At 40.5% G+C, this 20176-nt stretch overlaps 2 protein-coding genes across 4 annotated transcripts in view; both read left to right on the top strand.

The window, feature by feature from the left end:
* The window catches only part of nrd1a (nardilysin a (N-arginine dibasic convertase)), a 21654-nt gene extending 9249 nt beyond the window's left edge, over positions 1-12405 (top strand). For both annotated transcript variants that reach the window (XM_034858403.1, XM_034858402.1), the window contains exons 11-32: positions 751-820; positions 1089-1166; positions 2825-2945; positions 3800-3858; positions 4190-4244; positions 4355-4459; positions 4878-5001; positions 5324-5410; positions 6262-6381; positions 6513-6564; positions 6986-7136; positions 7586-7713; positions 7862-8024; positions 8231-8262; positions 8523-8661; positions 8772-8819; positions 8898-8950; positions 9324-9407; positions 9614-9704; positions 10087-10203; positions 11294-11383; positions 11508-12405. In XM_034858403.1, the coding sequence (XP_034714294.1) occupies positions 751-820; positions 1089-1166; positions 2825-2945; positions 3800-3858; positions 4190-4244; positions 4355-4459; positions 4878-5001; positions 5324-5410; positions 6262-6381; positions 6513-6564; positions 6986-7136; positions 7586-7713; positions 7862-8024; positions 8231-8262; positions 8523-8661; positions 8772-8819; positions 8898-8950; positions 9324-9407; positions 9614-9704; positions 10087-10203; positions 11294-11383; positions 11508-11735 (2195 nt within the window). In that variant the 3' untranslated portion in view covers positions 11736-12405. The remainder of the gene's footprint in view (positions 1-750; positions 821-1088; positions 1167-2824; positions 2946-3799; positions 3859-4189; positions 4245-4354; positions 4460-4877; positions 5002-5323; positions 5411-6261; positions 6382-6512; positions 6565-6985; positions 7137-7585; positions 7714-7861; positions 8025-8230; positions 8263-8522; positions 8662-8771; positions 8820-8897; positions 8951-9323; positions 9408-9613; positions 9705-10086; positions 10204-11293; positions 11384-11507) is intronic.
* A 5411-nt stretch (positions 12406-17816) lies between these two features.
* Positions 17817-20176, top strand: part of LOC117936223 (protein FAM163A-like) — a 10743-nt gene continuing 8383 nt past the window's right edge. Inside the window, exons 1-2 of one of the 2 annotated variants that reach the window (XM_034859091.1) lie at positions 17817-18021; positions 19034-19088. The gene's annotated coding sequence lies outside the window, so the exon portion shown is untranslated. Of the gene's footprint in view, positions 18289-19033; positions 19089-20176 lie in introns of both variants that reach the window. The other variant, XM_034859090.1, reaches the window with a different exon arrangement.

Raw genomic sequence — 20176 nt, forward strand, 5'->3', positions numbered from 1 at the left:
TCCATGATGGATGTCAGCTTGGCTAACATCCTCCTCTCCCCTACTTTCTCTATGGGGTCCAGAGGACAGTCCAGGACAATTAAAAGGTATTTATAGTATTTAGAAGCGGGCTGGCTGCTAGTTAGCTAATGCTAGCTTTCATGGTACATAAAGAAGCCGGACAGAGTTATCCCTCATCTGGTGATAGAAACCTTGCTGTCCCCAGCCGTCCCTGTTGGCTCAGAGCTCCACAGACTAAGCCCACGGCTACAAATTAGATTTTCCCCAAATGTTTCCTAAGAAGTGTTGCAAAAGTCCAGGGCGCAGACTCGCCACTGTGTGATGCGAGAGAGCACACTGCAGCGACAGATTCTATAGGTTGTAATCACTGAGTTGTGGTTGTACTAGAAAAGTGACTGAAGTGAACAAAAAATAAATAAATACGAGTACAGATTATTTTCTACAAGCTCTCAAATCATATTCTACAAGGGCTCACATCAATTCTAGGTGATCTCACATTTTGCACCAGATGTATCTTCATATTTTAGCTCATCAGACCTCTGAAAGCTTTCAAATACTGCAATCAGAGATGGAAAGAAAAGTGTTTTGGCTCACATGAGGATTTGCAAGCTAATAAGATGTTGTATGGTCTCATAGCAGCTTTGTTTTAATGGATCACGAGCCAAAAAGGTTGAGGAAATACAAGTCAGCCTTAATAAGCAGATGTTCCTATCATAGAGTTTCTCTAATTGTGTCTCTGTGTGTTTGCAGTTGTCCCTGTTAGGAAAGTTCATGCTTTGAATATCACCTGGGCCCTCCCCCCTCAGGAGAAATACTATAGGTGAGCTACATACAGGATATATGCAGTACATGACACACAAATGCTGAATTGGACAACCCACAACTGACCATGTGTTTCCCTAAATTGAATAAATTGCATGAAGGGTGTTTGTTTCTGTTTTTTTCCATGTCCCTGTCTCCTGTCTCCAGAGTGGTGCTCATGCATAGAATCAGACCAGCCCAAATATACCATGCTTTCCCCTGATTGTAGAGGGATTGCATCAATGTTTTTTGTTTCTCCCTTTTATGTTCTTTCCTCCCCTTTTCAGAGTGAAGCCTCTCCACTACATCTCTTGGCTGATTGGCCATGAAGGCACAGGAAGCATTCTCTCAGTGCTTAGGAAGAAGTGAGTGTTATTGCCTCTCTCTGTTTTTTTTCCTCCCTGATTCAAGGGCACTCCAAAACCCAATTAAAAGGTCTTCAATTTGCTGACTATACATGAGCTTTTTTAAGCTCTGAGTGAGGCGTGAGTGTTGGAGCCCAATCTTAAAACTATGCACTTTACTAGCCCACTTGACGAGCTGATTCATACATTCTCATCCCTGGATGTGGTTGTACAAGAGCATTTCAGCCTCTTGTTGCTAAGTGGCAAAGTGATGTGACAAACCCTCTGTAGTCCTACAACACCAATAACCAATAGCCCATCCAATGGTCCCTTTACCATCAGCACCACTTGGAGCCTTTGATAGAATATTCTTATGTACTCTTTGGGCTGTGTTCAGTTTTGGTAAATGACAAAAGTGAAATTTGAGTGCACTCGGTCTCTATTCCCAGTTGAGCCAAACGGCTGAGGCAGTAGAGTGGTTGTTTTTATTAAGTTCAGACAATCATAACGTCGAGGACTGAGTGTCTGGTTTGAAATTGGTCCATTGTTGTCCCCTGCAGAGAAATTGGGGAATGATCTGTCTCTATGTGTCACCCATCATCACACACACTGTTTGGAACACCACTGATCAGATGCCTTAAACTTTAAGGAACTATACCAGAGTTTTTGCAGGTTGTAGAATAAAAGAAAAGCTCCTACCCTTCAACACTAAAAGCCATTTAAAATGCAGAACCATACACAATGTTTTACATGTATTTTTCCCCACTACTAGTTTTGCCTCATTTCAGTGGAGTATGACAAATTTCTGAGATATGAAACTCGCTTGGTGTGATCCATCACAGTCAAAACCATTTCTACCTGTTTGGTAATGCACTGCAGACGTTTCAAACCAACCTTTGCTGTTAAGTGGATCATCATACTACTAGCACACGTGTTCATGTAGATAAAAGCAGACGTACTTTCATAAATTACCCAGCTCTAAAAAGTTTCAAAACTCTGCAAGTTGTTTTTCTTTTTTTTAGTTAACCAAAAGCTGCAGGGCAAATACGTAAGAGAATGCTAATGTTATTTCTTCATGCTGGGACTTGTAAAGCGGTGGTGACTGCCTCAAAGGGATCACAAAAAAAGCGTTTATTAAATTGTCTGCAATCGAGAAGCATGAAGTGACATATTTTCTACTTACTGCCCTGCACATATTTCAATACTTATGTGCATTTGCTTTCCAGTTCTTGGCAGGAAGTGAATGTTTAGCAGCAGTCTTCTTTTAAAATCTGTGTTAAGTAGGGACAGAGCGATAATCGGTCTTGGCCGATTGTTCGGCTGTTTTCCGGCAGTTTGCAGATGATCTTTATCAGTGTTTTATTTGCCTAAAAGTTAATTAATTAAAGAGTGCCCTACTTTGGTTCGGTTACAGTCTGACTTAGTGTCCCAGCCCACAACCCTGTCTGACTATCAGTGTATTATGTTGAAGGTTTCTCATTCATTAAATCAATGCTTAAAGCATTTCAGCAAAGTTTTGTGTTGCAGTTTGTAACATTGCAAAATCTTAATTTTGACCAAGATTTTCATTTTCACTCAAATATCGGTAATAGGTTTCATTAACTACTACTAATATAATATAATAATAATAATCGGTATTGATCGATGCCTAGTGTTAATAAATTGTTGTGTGTCTGTAGGTGCTGGGCCCTGGCTCTGTTTGGAGGGAACAGTGAAACTGGTTTTGACCAAAACACCACCTACTCTATCTTCTCCATCTCTATCACTCTCACTGATGAAGGTTTCCACAACTTCTACGAGGTAAAGAAAATCTCACTCTTTTTCTCTTTAATATCCTTTCATCCTCTGATACGTGGAGAAACTGTGACGACTCAAATCTGAAAAGAAGAGGTTGGGCAAAAACAAGCAGTGGTTTACGCATTCATCTTCAGCTCATAATGTGTCATGCCAGAGCGTGGGGAACCATTCAAGAAGGCTGTTTTCTAATAACTCACGGGAAAAAACGTTTCAGTCAAAGAACTTGCATTGATAACTGCTGGATAAACGCTGCAACAGCCTTGAGGTTGCTGTGTACTGAGATCAAGAGCTCTTTATCGCCCACTCTTTCATTCAGAGAGGATAAACATTGAGTTGTCTGGGCCACAGTGCGCTAGTTTTCTGAATAATTTTTCTGAAGCACCTTGAAGGAGTAGTTTTGATTCTCTTTCTTCTAGTATAATAGTCGGATTAGAGGATTGAAACCACTCGCGTGTCTCTACAGTTACAGTTGTATTTAGTCTGTGACGTGCACCCATTGCATCCGTTACAATTATGAGATGCTTTTGTAACTGTATTCTCTCCTCAGACAGACTGACTATTTGCTGTTGTTCCAAGTTAATAATTAGTGCTCTGTTTTAATTAACATTGTTTTAAGGTGATAAAAGGTGAGGAAAAAAAAGTAGTTTTCAAATGAGGACACGCTATTTCAAATAGCTTGTTCTAAGGACTAGTGTAATAATCATTTCAAAAGTGGCAGTCCTGTTCTCAAAAACCAGAACAAGAAAGAGGAAAAGGAGGAAATGTACTGTTGTACCAACAAAATGAACGTGGTGATTATTTGTTAAAGCTGAAGGACTTCTGACATCCAATTTCTGTGTGCCTGTGGTCTTTTACAGGTGACTCACCTGGTGTTTCAGTACCTGAAGATGCTGCAGACACTCGGACCACAGCAAAGGCACTGTGACTCACACACACAGTCTCGCGCCGTCTCACGCAGTCTCACACACTCTGACAAAACAACACAACAGAGACATACTTGTACAGAACAGAACTTTGATATTTTGGCTTGTTAGTACCTTTTAGTGCAGTTAATATTGCATTACATTTATGTTAGCCCGGTTTATGTACTGTGTTTGATTGTTTTTTTGCTTGCTAATTCATACATTTATAGCTTTTTTGTTGTTATGTTCCTCACTTAGTCTGTGTTAGGGAAGATTTGTGTTGTGACATGTAAGCTTCTATCTGGCATGCATAAAAGTAATGTATCTGTTTGTCCATGCATTCAGAATATATGAAGAGATTCAGAAGATTGAAGCCAACGAGTTTCACTATCAGGAGCAGGTATGAAGCCAAATATTCATATTCACCTGTATTTGATGCTTTTTTGGACAAACAGCCATTTTAATATATTTTTTTTTTTGTACCATTGAGAATGATTTCCTCTTTGTCAGATTGACCCTATAGAGTACGCCGAGGACATTTGTGAAAACATGCAGCTGTTCCCTAAAGAAGACTTCCTGACAGGAGATCAGTTGATGTTTGAGTTTAACCCAGAAGTAAGTAGTTCAGTGGTTCGGGGAGAAAACCAATTCAGGGTTTTATTCTAAAGTCCTATATTTCCTTTTGTTTAGAGGTAGATGTTAATGAAGCAGGTCACTCAAGCCAGATTTTTATGTCTGTTATGTTGAGGATTTTATAGTTAATACATTAATATGCCAGAAGGATATAGGTGTTGGTGTTGTTTTTGTTTGGCGGGTATTATTTTGCATGATACGTTAGTCTAATTGTGGCTTTGCATATTTTTCTGTAATAACAGTATAATTCAGTTCTGTGCCTCATCTTGTGATTGACAGCTAAACTTGTTTTCATATAAACAAGTCATTTAAAACAAATGGAAAAATCAACTTTCCTCTTTTTGCTAAAAAGTTGACTTTATTTTTGCGTGTTTGTGTGTGTGTGTGTGTGTGTGTGTAGGTGATCAATAGAGCTTTGTCCCTCCTCACCCCTGAGAAAGCCAACCTGATGTTGTTGTCACCAGAACATGAGGGTCACTGTCCCCTCAGGGAGAAGTGGTTTGGCACACAATACAGCGTGGAGGGTGTGTTTCTGTGTTTGTTTCTGTAACAGCTCCCTCCCAAAATGTAGGCATTCAGTGAATACATTGTTTTTTCCCCCCTTGTGTGGTAATATTCAGGCTGATAAAATGCAGCCAGCCGGCTTCAGAAATGCCAGCATTTATCTCTGTCTTTTAGATGGGGAACAATAAAATAGTGTATTAAAAGCATTTAAATATTTGCTTTCTTTTGCAAAAACAAATTCATTTTTGTTGGAATAACATCTTTAGGTCACTCAATTCCAAACATGAATCTAAACTGCCAATGGCTTGCTTGTGTGCTAATAGATGTTTTCCCGTCACACAGACACCCAGCGGGAATGGATGGAGCGGTGGACAGGAAACCTGGAGCTCAACAGTGAGCTCACCCTTCCTGCTGAAAACAAGTTCATTGGTGGGTAATCTCTATAAACTGATATCTGAATATGAATGCTGAATCTTTAAGAAAGGGGACAGGATTTTGGTGTCGGTACCATTCTTGTTTTCAGTTATAGTGCGAGTTGTATTGACCAATCACATTTGAGCGGGCTTTGGTTGAACGAAGGTAAACAGTCTGTGTCGAGAGCAAAAGAGGCGGAACGTATTGGCCAAAATGCAGTCTTGAAACCCATTGGCTCTTGTCTGACAGTGATTTAGATTTGTGTTAGCTAGATAGAGTGTGTTCTTCTGGCTAAGGCAGCTCCAAGTATCTGGAAAACTTCCAATAAGATGATCATGAACAAGACTTGTTCTTTCAGTTGGTACTTTTGCTGTCCAGTAATCTATCCAACAAATACAGTAATCAGATATTAACCAAACTTGGAGGAACTGTGCAATTTGGTCACTGTATTATGTTGCTGTGAAGTCGCTGATCCTCCTGTAATTTAAGTCCAGTCCAGAGAAACACTTTGCATTTTTATGATCAAGATTTTAACTTAAACAAGGCACTTATGGTCCGATTCTGACCAAAAACTTTTGAGGGCTTATGCCTTTTGGCATTGTGCTCTGTTTATACATTTGGGAAGGCCACAGCAACATACTGGTAATCCTGATAAATTGTGGAGAAATGATACGTCGTAACTTATTAGCCAAAGGGTAACTGAATCATTTATTGGGGGGGTCGGGGAATGAACTTGTTTCATAGTTTTGACAATCGCTGCATGTCTATCTCAAACTGGACGTATTGATTGTTGAGACTCACACATTATTTATAAGATTGCATCAAGTAGAATTATAATGTTTTATTGTTTATGTGCATTTGTTCAGCCACTGACTTCACCCTGAAGCCGTCTGACTGCCCAGACACTGAGTTTCCAGTCCGGATTGCCGAAAGCGACAGGGGCTGCCTTTGGTACAAGAAGGACAACAAATTCAAAATCCCTAAAGGTAAAATGTGTATGTGTGAGCGTGTGTGTGTCTGTACAGTGTGACTCAATTAGCATGCAAGATGTTTCCACAAAGACTCTTGCTATCATTAAAAAGGTGTTGACACTCGGTTGTCCTTTTTCCTGCTGCAGCCTACATCAGATTCCACCTAATCTCTCCTGTAATCCAGCAATCTGCTAAGAAGTAAGTAATATTTTTTTTTTTGCTTTGACACTAATTAACATCTCTATCTTTTCTGCCATCCCCTGTTCCCTCTCTCTCTCTCTCTATCTCTCTTTCTCTTTGCTCATACAATTACATTCCCTTGTCCTTTTCATCACTTCAATCCTCCTTTTTATTTTTTTTACTTCTGTCCCCCCTCGGTCCTTCCCTACTTCTTTTTCTTCTATTTTTCTTTCTCTTGATCCCCCTCTTTCCCCTGCATCTCGTCCTTCTCACCTACTTCCCTCTACCTTTCCCTCCTGTGCTTTATTTCACTTCCATCCTTTCTTGTCTTTCACCCTTCTCCTTCCTCCTTATTCTCTCTCTCTCTCTCTCTCTCTCTCTCTCTCTCTCTCTCTCTCTCTCTCTCTCCATCCTTACCCTTGTCCTCCCTCCCCACCAGTGTGGTCTTGTTTGACCTGCTGGTCAACATCTTATGCCACAACCTTGCCGAGCCGGCCTACGAGGCTGAGGTGGCCCAGCTGGAGTATAAACTGGTGGCTGGTGAACATGGCCTGGTCATTAAGGTTAAAGGATTCAACCACAAGCTGCCTGTAAGTCAATGCATCTGGAGAAAGCGTGCACAAGAAACATTATATAGATGCAATTACATGCATAAAACCCGGGAGTAGTGTAAAGCCCAGTTGTACATTATGCAATAAACATACTGTTTCACAGTGCTACATATCTTTATTGTGTACTAGATTACGCCATAGACCTTAAGATTAATTATTATTTTTCCATATGCTCCATTGCCAATTAAGTCTAGACTTTTCTTATTTTAGACTATAATGAATATTTGTTACTTATACTCAATACTTTCTAATAAAGCATAATTTACTGTAGTCTATAAGTGGTAAATTACATCTTTATCAACGGTAATTAATTACTAATTTAAGCTTTAAAGGTCAGCACAAGCTTGTGTTTTTTCTATGCATGTTAATCATGATGACGATTCTCCATCTTTGCCTGTCTGTCTGTCTCTGTCCACATCTCTCTTCAGCTGCTTTTCCACCTGATCATTGACTACCTGGCTGATTTCTCTGCCCCCCCTGATGTATTCAGCATGTTTGCAGAGCAGCTCAAGAAAACCTACTTCAACATCCTCATTAAACCTGAGAAACTCGGCAAGTGAGTTTTTTTGCCTTCTGTCTCCTTCTTATCTTCAAGTCTATGATGCCTTCTAGTGGTGGAAATGTGTGACGGCCGTGAATGGAAAAACAACTCCTGCTCTTGTTGTCCTGTTTTCCTCTCGCTCTCTCTCTCTCGTCTTTGTCAGGGATGTGCGTTTGCTGATCTTGGAGCACTCTCGCTGGTCCATGGTAGAGAAGTATCAGGCTCTGACAGCCGGTCTGACCAGCAATGAGCTGATAGACTTCAGCCGCAATTTAAAGGCCGAGCTGTACGCAGAGGGACTGGTGCAGGGCAACTTCAACAGCACTGTGAGTGGATACAGACAGAACACAGACAAGTACATTGATTAACTATAAAATTAGCTGATTAGCTAATGAATCAGGTAATGTTCATGCCTGCACTTACATCAAATACTTCTGAGTGTACTTGACATTTATCTCATGTTTTGCTGATTTCCTCTCCTCACTCTCTTATCTCTACCCGTTCATTATCCTCTATTGTATGTTCTCCGCAGGACTCCAAACAGTTCCTGCAGTATGTCACAGAGTAAGTCAGCTATTTCACTGAATGCACTCTCTAATGACAACACCACTACTATACAATCAAATAGATTTGTTTTCCGCCATACACAGTAATTTGCATTAGCGTCAGTTGTTCACTCTAAGATTCCCCTTTCACCTTCTCTTCTCACTTGTTTTTTCCATTCTTCCGTTTTTACTTTGTTCCTATTCTTCTCACCTCTTTATCTGTTTTGTCCTCTCTGTCACCTTTCCTTCATCCTCCCTTCCTCCTGTCTTGTCTGGCAGAAAGTTGCAGTTTTCCAAGCTGCCAACAGAGGTGCCGGTGATTTTCCGAGTGGTGGAGCTCCCTCAAAAGCACCACATCTGCAAGGTCAAGTCACTCAGTAAGGGAGACGCCAACTCTGAGGTCACAGTTTACTACCAGGTACAAGCAAATCTGCATTGTCCAATCGTTCATGACGTTCACATTTTAAATTAAACGTATTCCAAGATAGCGTAGCTAATTTTATGCACTTTTTTTCTCTCTTTATTTAGTCTGGCCTCAAGCTCTTGAGGGAACACACACTGATGGAACTGTTGGTGGTGCGTTTATTTTTTTTACACTCATTCATTGTGTCATTCCTCCATGCTTGACCGATGGTAGTTGTTGTTGTCTTTCAGATGCACATGGAGGAACCCTGCTTTGATTTCCTCCGGACCAAAGAGACTCTTGGGTAAGTTTAGTTGTGTTTTCAATAAAATGTTTGCTTTAAAAAGAAAATGGAAATGTATTAGATTTAGGCAAAATAACAAATGAATCCGTGTTTAAGCCTGTACTTAACTGCTTTAGTTACATTGGGACAATATTTAAAAAAAAAATCTGTTAATTACTACATTTAAATTCCAGTTTCCTGCTTTCCAGACTTGTTGTTATTATTGTTATTATTATTATTATTATTATTATTATTAGACTGTGATAAATAAAAGAATTCAGGCCAAGTGGGACATGTAACACACTTTCTCATCAAGTTATTTTGATCCGTCTCTGTTTATGAGCTTGTCAACATCTCTCATCCTGGCTGTGTTTTTTCATGTACCCTTCTGCAGGTACCATGTCTACCCCACCTGCAGAAACACTTCAGGCGTTCTGGGTTTCTCTGTCACCGTAGAAACACAGGCTACAAAGTTCGAGTGAGTCTGAGATACAATTTACCTAAACCGCTTTCCCCAAAACCAAAGGTATAATTTATCTTACTGTTCACCCAAACCCAAGCTACAATTTATCTATTCGGCCCTGGAAAAAGAAGCGGGTGGAAGTGATAAATGACTAAAGGTATCAAATGCACCCTATAGCCTGAAATATATGTCTTACCTCTCATGACCTTTTTTTCTCACAGTACTGAGCTGGTGGAGTTAAAGATTGAAGAGTTTTTGGCGTCATTTGGGGAGACACTCAATTCGCTCACTAAAGAAGCCTTTAATACTCAGGTCTGTGTATGTATTATTTTGTGTATCTGTGAGTTTTCTGCATTGTTATACAGAGGCAGAAAGGTTACAGAAAATAAAACCATGTTTTACAAATGTCCAAAAAATATTTTCAAGTTACTTTGGTGGAATACTAAAACTTTTCCTAACCATGTAAGACCCAGCTGGAGAGTCAGATCTGCTGTTGAACTTCCGTGTGTGTGTGTGTGTGTGTGTGTGTGTGTGTGTGTGTGTGTGTGTGTGTGTGTGTGTGTGTGTGTGTGTGTGTGTGTGTGTGTGTGTGTGTGTGTGTGTGTGTGTGTGTGTGTGTGTGTGTGTGTGTGTGTGTGTGTGTGTGTGTGTGTGTGTGTGTGTGTGTGTGTGTGTGTGTGTGTCTGTGTTACAGGTGACTGCTTTAGTGAAGTTGAAGGAGTGTGAGGACACACACCTCGGGGAGGAGGTGGATAGGAACTGGGCCGAGGTGCTCACACAGCAGTTTGTATTTGACAGGCTCAACAGAGAGGTGAGGACAACACACACACCTCTTCAGACAAATAAATGCAAATACTTCATCATGTGATCATGTATTAACTTAAATCATTTCCTCACTTACAATCCTAACCTTAGTCTTTACCGCTGACCCCTACTACGTTTCAGTGAACAAAAACTGCGTCTCTAGCAACTTAATCCATTATTACTGCTGATAATAATGGATAATAATGTGATATCTGCCTTGCTCTTTACAACTTACCCCAACCATTTAGTACGGATGTCTCTCCCCATTCTGCGATGTCTGCCATCTGGTCTGTAAGGCCACAGTAGCTGCATTCTGGGCTTTGCGCTGCCCAGGATGATTGTGATTGATTTAAAGAAATACAAACAAGCCAGGATGTTTTTTCCTCTTTCCCAGAATAGATGTGTGCGGTGTAGCCAGACCACATGCCAGTGCTGACACAGTGCTGTGGAGGTAAATTTGGCAATGCGAGACTATATCATATCAACACACAAAACCAACCTGAATCACAGTTCTAAGTGCTGTAAAAATTGGTGGTACATAACACCTTCCTGACAACATTTTATGCCAAATTGTACTCTTAATATTGAGAGATTGCTAACTCACCATTAATTCAATTTTTTTCCACTAGTAAACAAAAGAACGCATACACAATAATTTATACATTGTCATGTTTTCAATATGTACTGGCAATGTGGGGGTTAACAACTGCTAATTTACACACACATTCGGTAAGCCCAAAGCAACATTGCCATCCCACCTTATGAATGTAAATCCAATATTTACTCTCCCTCTAACTGTGGTTTGGTCTCCACCAACTCCAGAGGGAAATATGGGGCTCTTTATCTGCTAGATGCTCGATTTTCTCCACCGGCTACAAATTGTGTCCGTCTAACATTTACTGCTGCACAGTGGGTTTATCTGAGATTGTTTTTTGCTAAAAGATGCTGTCTGGTTTGATAAAAGTAGTGGGATTTAACGTTTACTAAATAAGCTATTCAACCGAAACAATAATCTAAAAGACGCAAAACTTTCACTAAAGGCCACGTGTCAGCCAGGCCTCCCAGTATTCTTACCATCGGTGCTTTTGTGTGTTTAGATCGAGGCTCTGAAGCAGATGACCAAGGCTGAGCTGGTCTCCTGGTTCAAAGAACATCGAGGACAGAACAGCCGCAAACTCAGCGTGCATGTAAGCAAGCCCTTTATGTTTGTACGAGTGCATGTTTGACAAAGAAAGAGAAGGTTTTTTTGTCTTTTACCTTCACTGTTGTGTGCATGAAGCAACACATTAAATGTATGCCTGACTCTTCAAGGTGGTGGGATTTGGTGCTGAAGAGAATGATGATGAGGAGGGCGGTGATAAGAAACAAGAAGAAGCGGAGGGCAAAGCCGGGGATGTAAGTGGCTCGACCTATGGCGAGGTGTCTAAGCTCACCTTCCTTCCCGCCTCACCCAAGATGGCGGGTGCCGTAGCCATAATGGACATCCCTGCTTTCATTGAAGGCCTGCCCCTGTTCCCTTACCACAAGATACTCGAATAAACTCAGACTGCGAGACAGACAGATGGCAGTGCATTTCCTCTGTCTCATTTGAGATGCAAGCACTCGATATGTGGAGGTGAAGGAAGGTTGAAACGGCTTTGGCACCTCGCTGGACCTGGATTCTGCCTTTTTGGGCCCAGCTGTAGTTTTTATCCCCACTGTATGCAAAAGAAAAACGCCTGGAAGTGATGATAGTTCTTTTAACTAAGTGCTAATCTAGTCTGCTTTCTCACACTCAATTATTTTATATCCTTAGACATTGGGAGTGTGGGAGCGCTCTATTTTTAAATCACAGACTGATTGAAGATCTGCTGAATCCAATTTGAATTTATTTGCTTCCCTGAGCTCTGCTGCTATTACAGTCCCAAACTAAGTTTAATAGCATTTGAAAAAAAGAAAAAAAAGAAATCAACTGTGAAAACTGCCAAAATGCTTAGTCAGTTGAACTCCAGATGTGTGTATTTGAGTGATTGTGTGCTGGATTTTAACCTCTGTGCACTACTCTTATTAGCTGACCTGGATCATGCCATGACTACAAAGAGAATAAATCAATGATTGACGAGTGTGCTGACTACAGAAAACCCACTTAAAATCTATTCAGGAGGAAAAAGTAGACTCAAACGTGTGAAATGTTCTCCATTTTTCTCATACTAAAGGTGTTAGAAATTTACATTTACGCTATTTTGACGTTTTGTACATTTGTCTTCTTGAATCTTCTGCTTACAAGACACCTACATTTTCATACAAATACAATTCACATTAATCACAACAAAAAGCACAGATCATGAGTCTATCTAGAACAGTGTCACAGACAGCAAGCGCATCATTTTAAAGTCAGAAGTGTTTGGGTGATGGTGACTCAGTATAGCGTCAGCTGTTTGATTTACACAGGATTAATCTACGTGTAAATCGTACACTAGTCACATACTCTTGACCTTATCCATGAGGGAAAGGTGGTTGCAAGCAATATTGTGTTGGGCTTGTGGATGGTGACACTGCTCTGTTAAATGTAATTAAAAACCAATCTAGAGCCCGGCACAGCAGGGCGTGTTAACAGAATTGATATATACCCACAGGGAGCCTCATACTGCAACAAAGTCTTCACCTCACATATAATGATAACTGTGCTACCTGCTACCGACGGGTCCATTCATCTATCAGGCCTGTACAAATGTCCTCACAAGTCTGTGCACAGTGCGATTAAATCATGGATGTATCTTAAAAATTAGGATTAAATGAGGAAAAAAGAGGGTAACATTTTAAAAAATTTCGTAAAGTTTTGTTAGAAGCATCAATATTTCCTTTAAACCAGTAAAACAAATTTGACCACTTTGGAGTAGTAGGAACAAGTTATAAACCACACACAGCAAAGAGGTTTTTAAGGTTTTAGTAACTCATTAGCTTTTTATTATGTTTAACTTGTTTGCAACCAGTTGCCTAATACGTCCCAGAAGACACTGCGCAACATAAGCAAAAACAGCATTGACAATCTACTTAGAAATGTAGGAAATATTGGATTGGATAGAACACAATGTAATTCTGCTGAATAAAACTCATCACATTCATTATTAATTTCACTTGTTTTCATTTTGAAAAGTGAGATAGATTGTGTTACACTCCATAAGGGATACAATGTTTAGTTCGTTCCAGTCACATTCAAGTTCTGGGTATATGGTACGAATGTGCAGTACTGTACAGTCCCACAGAGCTTTGGTGGTGATGACGAACCGATTGAATGAGCTTTCAGTTTATGTAATGTGAGCTCTGCCTTCCTGGTCCATCAGCTGCCTTAATCTCCTCTGTGGAGAATAGTTTATAGCAAAGATAGGACACTGGGCCTATCTTACACCAAACCAGAGTTAGGTAAAGGTACTGCAGCTTTGATAGACAAAAATAGATAAAAAGGATTCTGCTAATATGAAGGAAAAAATACCCATTTCAGCTTCAGGGAAAGCTTCAATCCTTGCATTGCCTGTACACTGTTATGTGTGTAAGAGAATCCTAAAAACATCCTTAAGGAGGAAATGTTCTTGCTGTTCTGCAGGTTCTTTGTAAGCTGAAGTTGTTGTTGTCACACTCTGCTCTCCAGGATTTACCATAAAGGTTTAGTGATGTTTCAATCTGGTGAGCTCAGCGGCCATAGAAGGCACTCAGCTGTTTTGGTTTTGAAGTAATTTTGAAGACTACTTGACCTTTTGAAAGAGTTGCGACTGTTAGATACTTATAAACCTGGCACCACTTGGCACTCACATCTTCAATTTAGCCATGGGATATTTCCATTAGTTTAGTCCTTCTTCTGGACAGGTGCTGTATACAAGAAAGGGTTTATTGAGAAATAAATCAGGTTGTGTTTTTACTAGTATAACAAGATTTACTGTAGCTATATTCTCTTTGTCACCGCACCTCCCTGGATTGCAGCAGACAATTTTGCCTGTCGCTGGCGATAAAAGATTTCATAGTTCATAGTAGCTTGCAGTGAGACATTATGACCACCTTCTTTAGAAAAATACTTCCCATTTGGCTTTTTACTAAGTAGATTTCCTTTATTAAACTGGAGCCACAAATGTATTATTTATAATGATGTATTAATCTGCATATTATATTTCATTGTAATTTCTGCGTTTACAAGTTGGCCATGCTAGCACCTCTGTGTGGCTGTACTCAGGTACAGCATGTCAATTAAACAAATGGCGCCAGTCAGTATGCTAACATTCTCACAATCACATTTAATAACATGCTGACGTTTATTATTGTTAGCTATCGGATCATCAACATCCGTAGGATTCATCCTCTTGGGATCATGAATATCTGTACAAAATTCCATTGCAATCCATTCAATACTCGATGAGATATTTCACTCTGCATCATCAAAACATCCCTTAATCGCTGTATATTATAGGAAATGAGAATAAAAGTTAAAAAAAAAGAAGAAATATAGTAAAAACAATGCACAGTAAAAAGAAAGCACAGACAGCTAATCTATACATCCTCTGCTGTTATCTGTCCTTTTGAGGAAAATGAGAATTTGCCTTCCCATATTATCTGCCTGTGCTCCCATAGAGCAGCTGTGTCCCAGCACTTCTTTGGATCGGGAAGTCATAATTCAGCCTTTTGGAGTATGTAACTGTGTCACAAGTAGGATTGCCTGTAAATGAGCTCAGCCTGTGCTGTCAACACTAACTGGTGGTCCTGCTAAGAAAGGCTTTGTGACTTTGTCCCAGAGAGTTGTGCTCATGCTCTGTTCTACTGTCAGAAGCCATTCTTTCTCATTCGCTCTCTGTCTCCACCTCTTAGACTGAGCACATACGCAAGAGAAATTGTATCACGAATGCATGCAGACATGCTCGCCCATGAATCAGAGAAGATTAGATTTGTTTGGCTCACACACACACACACACACACACAACTTCACCCTGTGTAAACTTTCCACTGCTACTCTCTGTCATTCCTGTTGTCAGTCTAAGTTCACCTGAGGTGTGTGTGTGTGGGGAGAGGAAAGGTAAATGGAGGTAAAGACGGATGTTAAAGAGAGGAGCTGGCCTGGTTAACTGTGTGTTTGTGTGTGTGTGTGTGTGTGTGTGTGTGTGTGTGTGTGTGTGTGTGTGTGTGTGTGTGTGTGTGTGTGTGTGTGTGTGTGTGTGTGTGTGTGTGTGTGTGTGTGTGTGTGACGTTATGCTGGTTTTAAATTAACCAGTGCAGCGGGGTGTATCATCTAAGCCGCTGTAATGTGTCGACTCCTTTATTCAATTTGAGCAGTAATCTTAGAACTCCCCACTGGCCTGTCTTCATCAGCCCCCTGCTACAAAGCTAGCTTAACTTAGCCAGAGACACACGGAGGCACAGAATTGCTAAACAGATGAGCCATTTACTTCCATTTCTTCTGGCTCAAGATTATACATAAACAAATGCAGCCAGGCTAAACCTCCTCATTATGTGGGTATTATTGTCAAGATGGATGTTGTTTGCAGTAGCAGTTTGACATGGTTGGCCCCAGCTGCTTTAGGGAATTAGAAAGAGGAAGGTTGATAAAGATAATCCTTTAGTTCCATGTATCTGAGGTCAAGTGATGACGCCCTTGTGTTTGTCATAGTGGTCTACAGCAGCATGGACAGCTGCTTGCACTCACTCAAACTCTTTTCCTTTGAGACTTTACTGTCAAGACCTTTCACCTAAATCGGTTGATTTTTTTTACCACTTTCTCTTAAGAACCCATAAAAAGTTGTCATAAAATGTAACTAATGGCTTAATAAAGTCTTAATAACTAAGTTGCTTATGCTTTATAGATCCATTATCCACCTTTTAATGAGATACATTTTTTAGTTGCCAGTTGTCTGTCATTAATAAACTATTAATAATAAACAGGTCCTAAATTTTATCAGCAAAAGTCACCGATGACTTTAAGTTAAAAAAATGAATTGATTCAAAGTGCTTTTACATTAATTCAAGTCTACAGTCGTAAATGTTAATGCAAATATCCCGCAGCTCTTTTCCCGGAAGATCAAATGTTGCATTGGAGCAGTCCTCCTGATTACGGTGGCGAAGTAAAACGAGGAAAAACATCTGCAAGAGAGCTTTTTTCAAAGGTTTCTTTGAAATATGGCTGAAAATGGTTCTATAATGCATCAACAAACAATTTATAAACCAGTAATAAAGCTATACATCAGCTTAAACCGCTGTAAAGGGTATTATATATTAATGCTTGTACTGAAGTATGTTGTACATGTGCATTTCTCCTCAACGTTAAACATAACTAAGTACACCTTACTGCAGCAGCAGAGGCGATTCTAGGAGCAGACCTTTAGGGGGGCTCAGCCCCTAATGACTATCAGACACAGAAACAATGCCATGCAAAAATAATTGTTAAATCAGTCATTTCATTAGCTGACAATCTCTGAGCTAGCTACTGAACGTCAGTAGTACTAACTAGTACTAACACTAGGATGGAACTAAACCTGACACATCACAAGTCACTGTAATAACGACCAGTTTGACACAATGTTCTAACATTCAGCAATTTTAGTTGCTTATGTTTTAATTTGGGTTCTTATCTACGCCATGAAATGACCAACTTTTTCTCTGGGGACAACCAACGTTAGCCTTCACAACCGTCTCCTGCTGTCCCTCGGACAGGTCAGATAGAGACTCAGCCACCTCCTTTCTGTTAACCCTTTCCCTGACGGGGTTACAGATGCAGTACTGGTGACTGCAACACAGGATATTAAACCAGTTTCAAGCCCTTTGAATCTGTAATTGTTTCCTCTGTCACTAACCGACAAGTTCACAAACTCTAACCTGATACTCTAAATTTTTATTTTATTATGATTTTTAGGGGTCTGAGATGGAATTAAGGGGGCTTGAGCTCCCTAAAAAGGGTCTGAAATCGCCAATGTTTTGTGAAGCCTATGCCTCTTGCTGTATTGCGTGGCTGGTTGAACTGGGCAGCTTCAGGTGTAAAGACTCTGTGTAAGTGAGTGAGAAGGGGGCATTACTGCTGAATAGAGCCTGCTTCTTATAGTTTTAACTTTTTAATTTTAATTTGCGTTTTTCATTTCTAAACTGAACTTTGAACTAGGCTAGTATGTAATATCACACAGCCTACACATTGGAGTTATTTATCTAAAAAATAACTTATTTGAAAAAAAACTTTTACTTTTACTGAGTTTTTTAAGTAAACTCTATTCCCCACTACTCAATAGTTGTTTTTTTTCCTTTCCTATGAGGTATTCTTTTGTCAAGATAAAACGCATGAAATTATTTGCATGCACTTTGGAGGGCAGCTTGAGAGATTGGCCACAGTTCTGTCCGCCTTAGGAAACTTGCTGACACAGGTGCCTTGTTGCAAGTTACACAGAAGGATTGCAGAACTATTTGACTTTGTAGAGAGATCAAGGCTTTGGATGTAAAATTGGAAATTGACATCCAACAAAAGCAACGTGAACCTCCACCAGTGACTGTGCGTTATTCCACCTGGTGTACGCTTTCATCTCAGGATGGTGACGACCCCCTTGTCCACCCCACGAGCACCCCCTCCCACATTCCAGGTAAAGTGATATTACACGGTGTAAAGCTGACACTGTTGCTCCCACCGCTGCTCCTCCTACCCCGCCCCACCGGGACCGGCGGCAGCGGGTGCCAAACCGCCCCCCGGGAGCCGCGCTGAGGACGCAGCCATGCCCAGCGCTGACACTCAGCAGCCGGACCGCCGCCTCGTCCCATCCCTCTCCAGCGCTGCAAAGAGGACGAGGATGCCATGAGATTTCCCACAGGCCCTCTATGGCACCTGGCTGTAAGTGAACCGATCGGAAGGAGGCGATAACGGACGGCGGATAATGACGTGATGGTTCCGGTTGTAGAACGAGCGCAAGGGGGCTCCGAGCGTCTTTATTAACCGGTACCGGAGAGGATTTCACCGGACTAAACACATTAAATGTGTGTGGAACCGTTTACGATACTGGACCATCCTGTAAAAAAAAAAAAAAAATTTAATTTAAAAAATAAATAAATAAGAAACGCTCTCTCAAACAGGTTGCTGAGATTTCCATCAATCTGAAAGGTAAGGCTTTACAATCATCCGCGCGCCACTTAACGGCTCTGCGTATCAATGTATCCGTTTAATTAAGTATAAATTAGGCTTCTCGGGGATGTAACAACTGATAAATTGACCTCTAGTCTCCTTTTTCAGTTAAAAGGCTATGTCTAGATCAGTAAAGTATTCATTCACGTCGTTATCTTGCTCAATGATCGGGAGCCTGGACAGGTGAGTAAATCGATTTAAAGTGCATTTATCTACCATATTTTTCCTGTTTATGACAACTCAATACACAGTAGGCTGTTTGCATGATGCTAAAAGGTATCATATGCAACATTCATTTCTAGAGTGTTCTGGGCATTAATGACCATAAAATATATACTTTATCCTGCATGATTATGGCTACTTTAATACAGATTTGATGTAACATTATATGTGTGTGTTTGTATAAATATTTGTGTGTGTGTGTGTGTGTTACAGTCAATACAACATATATGGTGTACTTAACTACAACATGTAATGACCTCTTAGCACTGACTGAAATTGAAATTGGAATGTGACACTGAGGCGGTGGATAAATGATACGAGAGAGATTTAATGAATTCATTTATTAGGTTGAATGAAGACGGAGCCTTCCGACCCCCTTACAACAAACACAAAGGCTCAGTTGCTGTAGCTGCAGTGCTGACCACATCTCTGCTTGGGCCCAAGGCGTCTCCTGGCATCACTTTATAACTGATGCCATGTCTTTTTTTTCTCGCTTTCCCAGGGGGCTTTGCAGCACAGTCAAGGATGCCAGATCCCCTAGATGGGGACTTCTACAGGTAAGGGTTGTATTTACCCTTTCACATTATTACATTCGTTGTTTGCCAGGCTGTTTGTGTGGCGTCTCTGATCTGTGCTCTGCAGCTCAGGGATCTTGATTACTGCGAACTGTGTAGCTCAAAGTGTTCACTTGTGTTTCAGCTCTTCATATCTTCAACTGGGATCTCTACAGCTCATTTACATTGCAGTGGTTTCTCTTTTAGCTTCATCTGTACTGAATTTAACACTCCACAAAACGAGTTTCTAATGTTTTTACCATAAATGGTCCAAATTAAAGCAGCCACACATTAAAACTAAAAACGGAGACCAGAGGGAGCATGTGTGTTGTCAGTCTTATGGATAGTAAACAAACAAAAACAATGACTGAATTCCGTTTAGACTATTTGAAAATTGAAATAATCCACTTTACCTCCACCCTTTTTTCTCCCACTCCTTGCTGCCTTTGTTCCCTCCTGCTCTAGCAGTGGGTGTCTCTGTCCTAGATGTGGATGTGTGCCTCTCCTCACACGCTGAGATGAGTGCTTTCAGAGGCAGACAAGGCAGAACAGTCCCGTTTTTACTACCTGGCTAAATTGCCCTGTGATGGAAAAATATTGTTAAAGGAATGATAGTTGAATAATTAAAGCCCCAGGGCTTTAAAATTGCAGGGACTCGCTGTGATTTCCAGCGCTAAGTTAGAGGCCACCTCAACGAAATATTCACATCATTATTTAAGAATGGATATGTCAGGGAACAGCGGAGGTACTCGCTCTCCCTCACTCTGTGTGGGCTCTCTATTTCCCATCTGTAAACTCATCTCCCGGCTTCTGTTTCTTCCTTTTGAAATGGATTAAAACACATTCACATAATGACTCTTTGTCTCTAGCTAATATCTTCTAGGAGCTTAAAATGAGTTTCAGTTTTCAAAATGACTTTTTAAATACGTCTAATATACTTCAGTTCTTACACTGTTATTTGTTTTCTATTTATCTGCACTTGAAACATTTAAAAAATGTGTCTTTTATGGTGCTAAGCCAGAAACCAGTTTTGTATCAGCATTAAGCCTGCCATCATGCGCGGCATCATGACACTGTCACCCCCCCCCCCC

Source organism: Etheostoma cragini, chromosome 20 (assembly GCF_013103735.1).
Source record: "Etheostoma cragini isolate CJK2018 chromosome 20, CSU_Ecrag_1.0, whole genome shotgun sequence".
NCBI classification, from domain to species: domain Eukaryota; kingdom Metazoa; phylum Chordata; class Actinopteri; order Perciformes; family Percidae; genus Etheostoma; species Etheostoma cragini.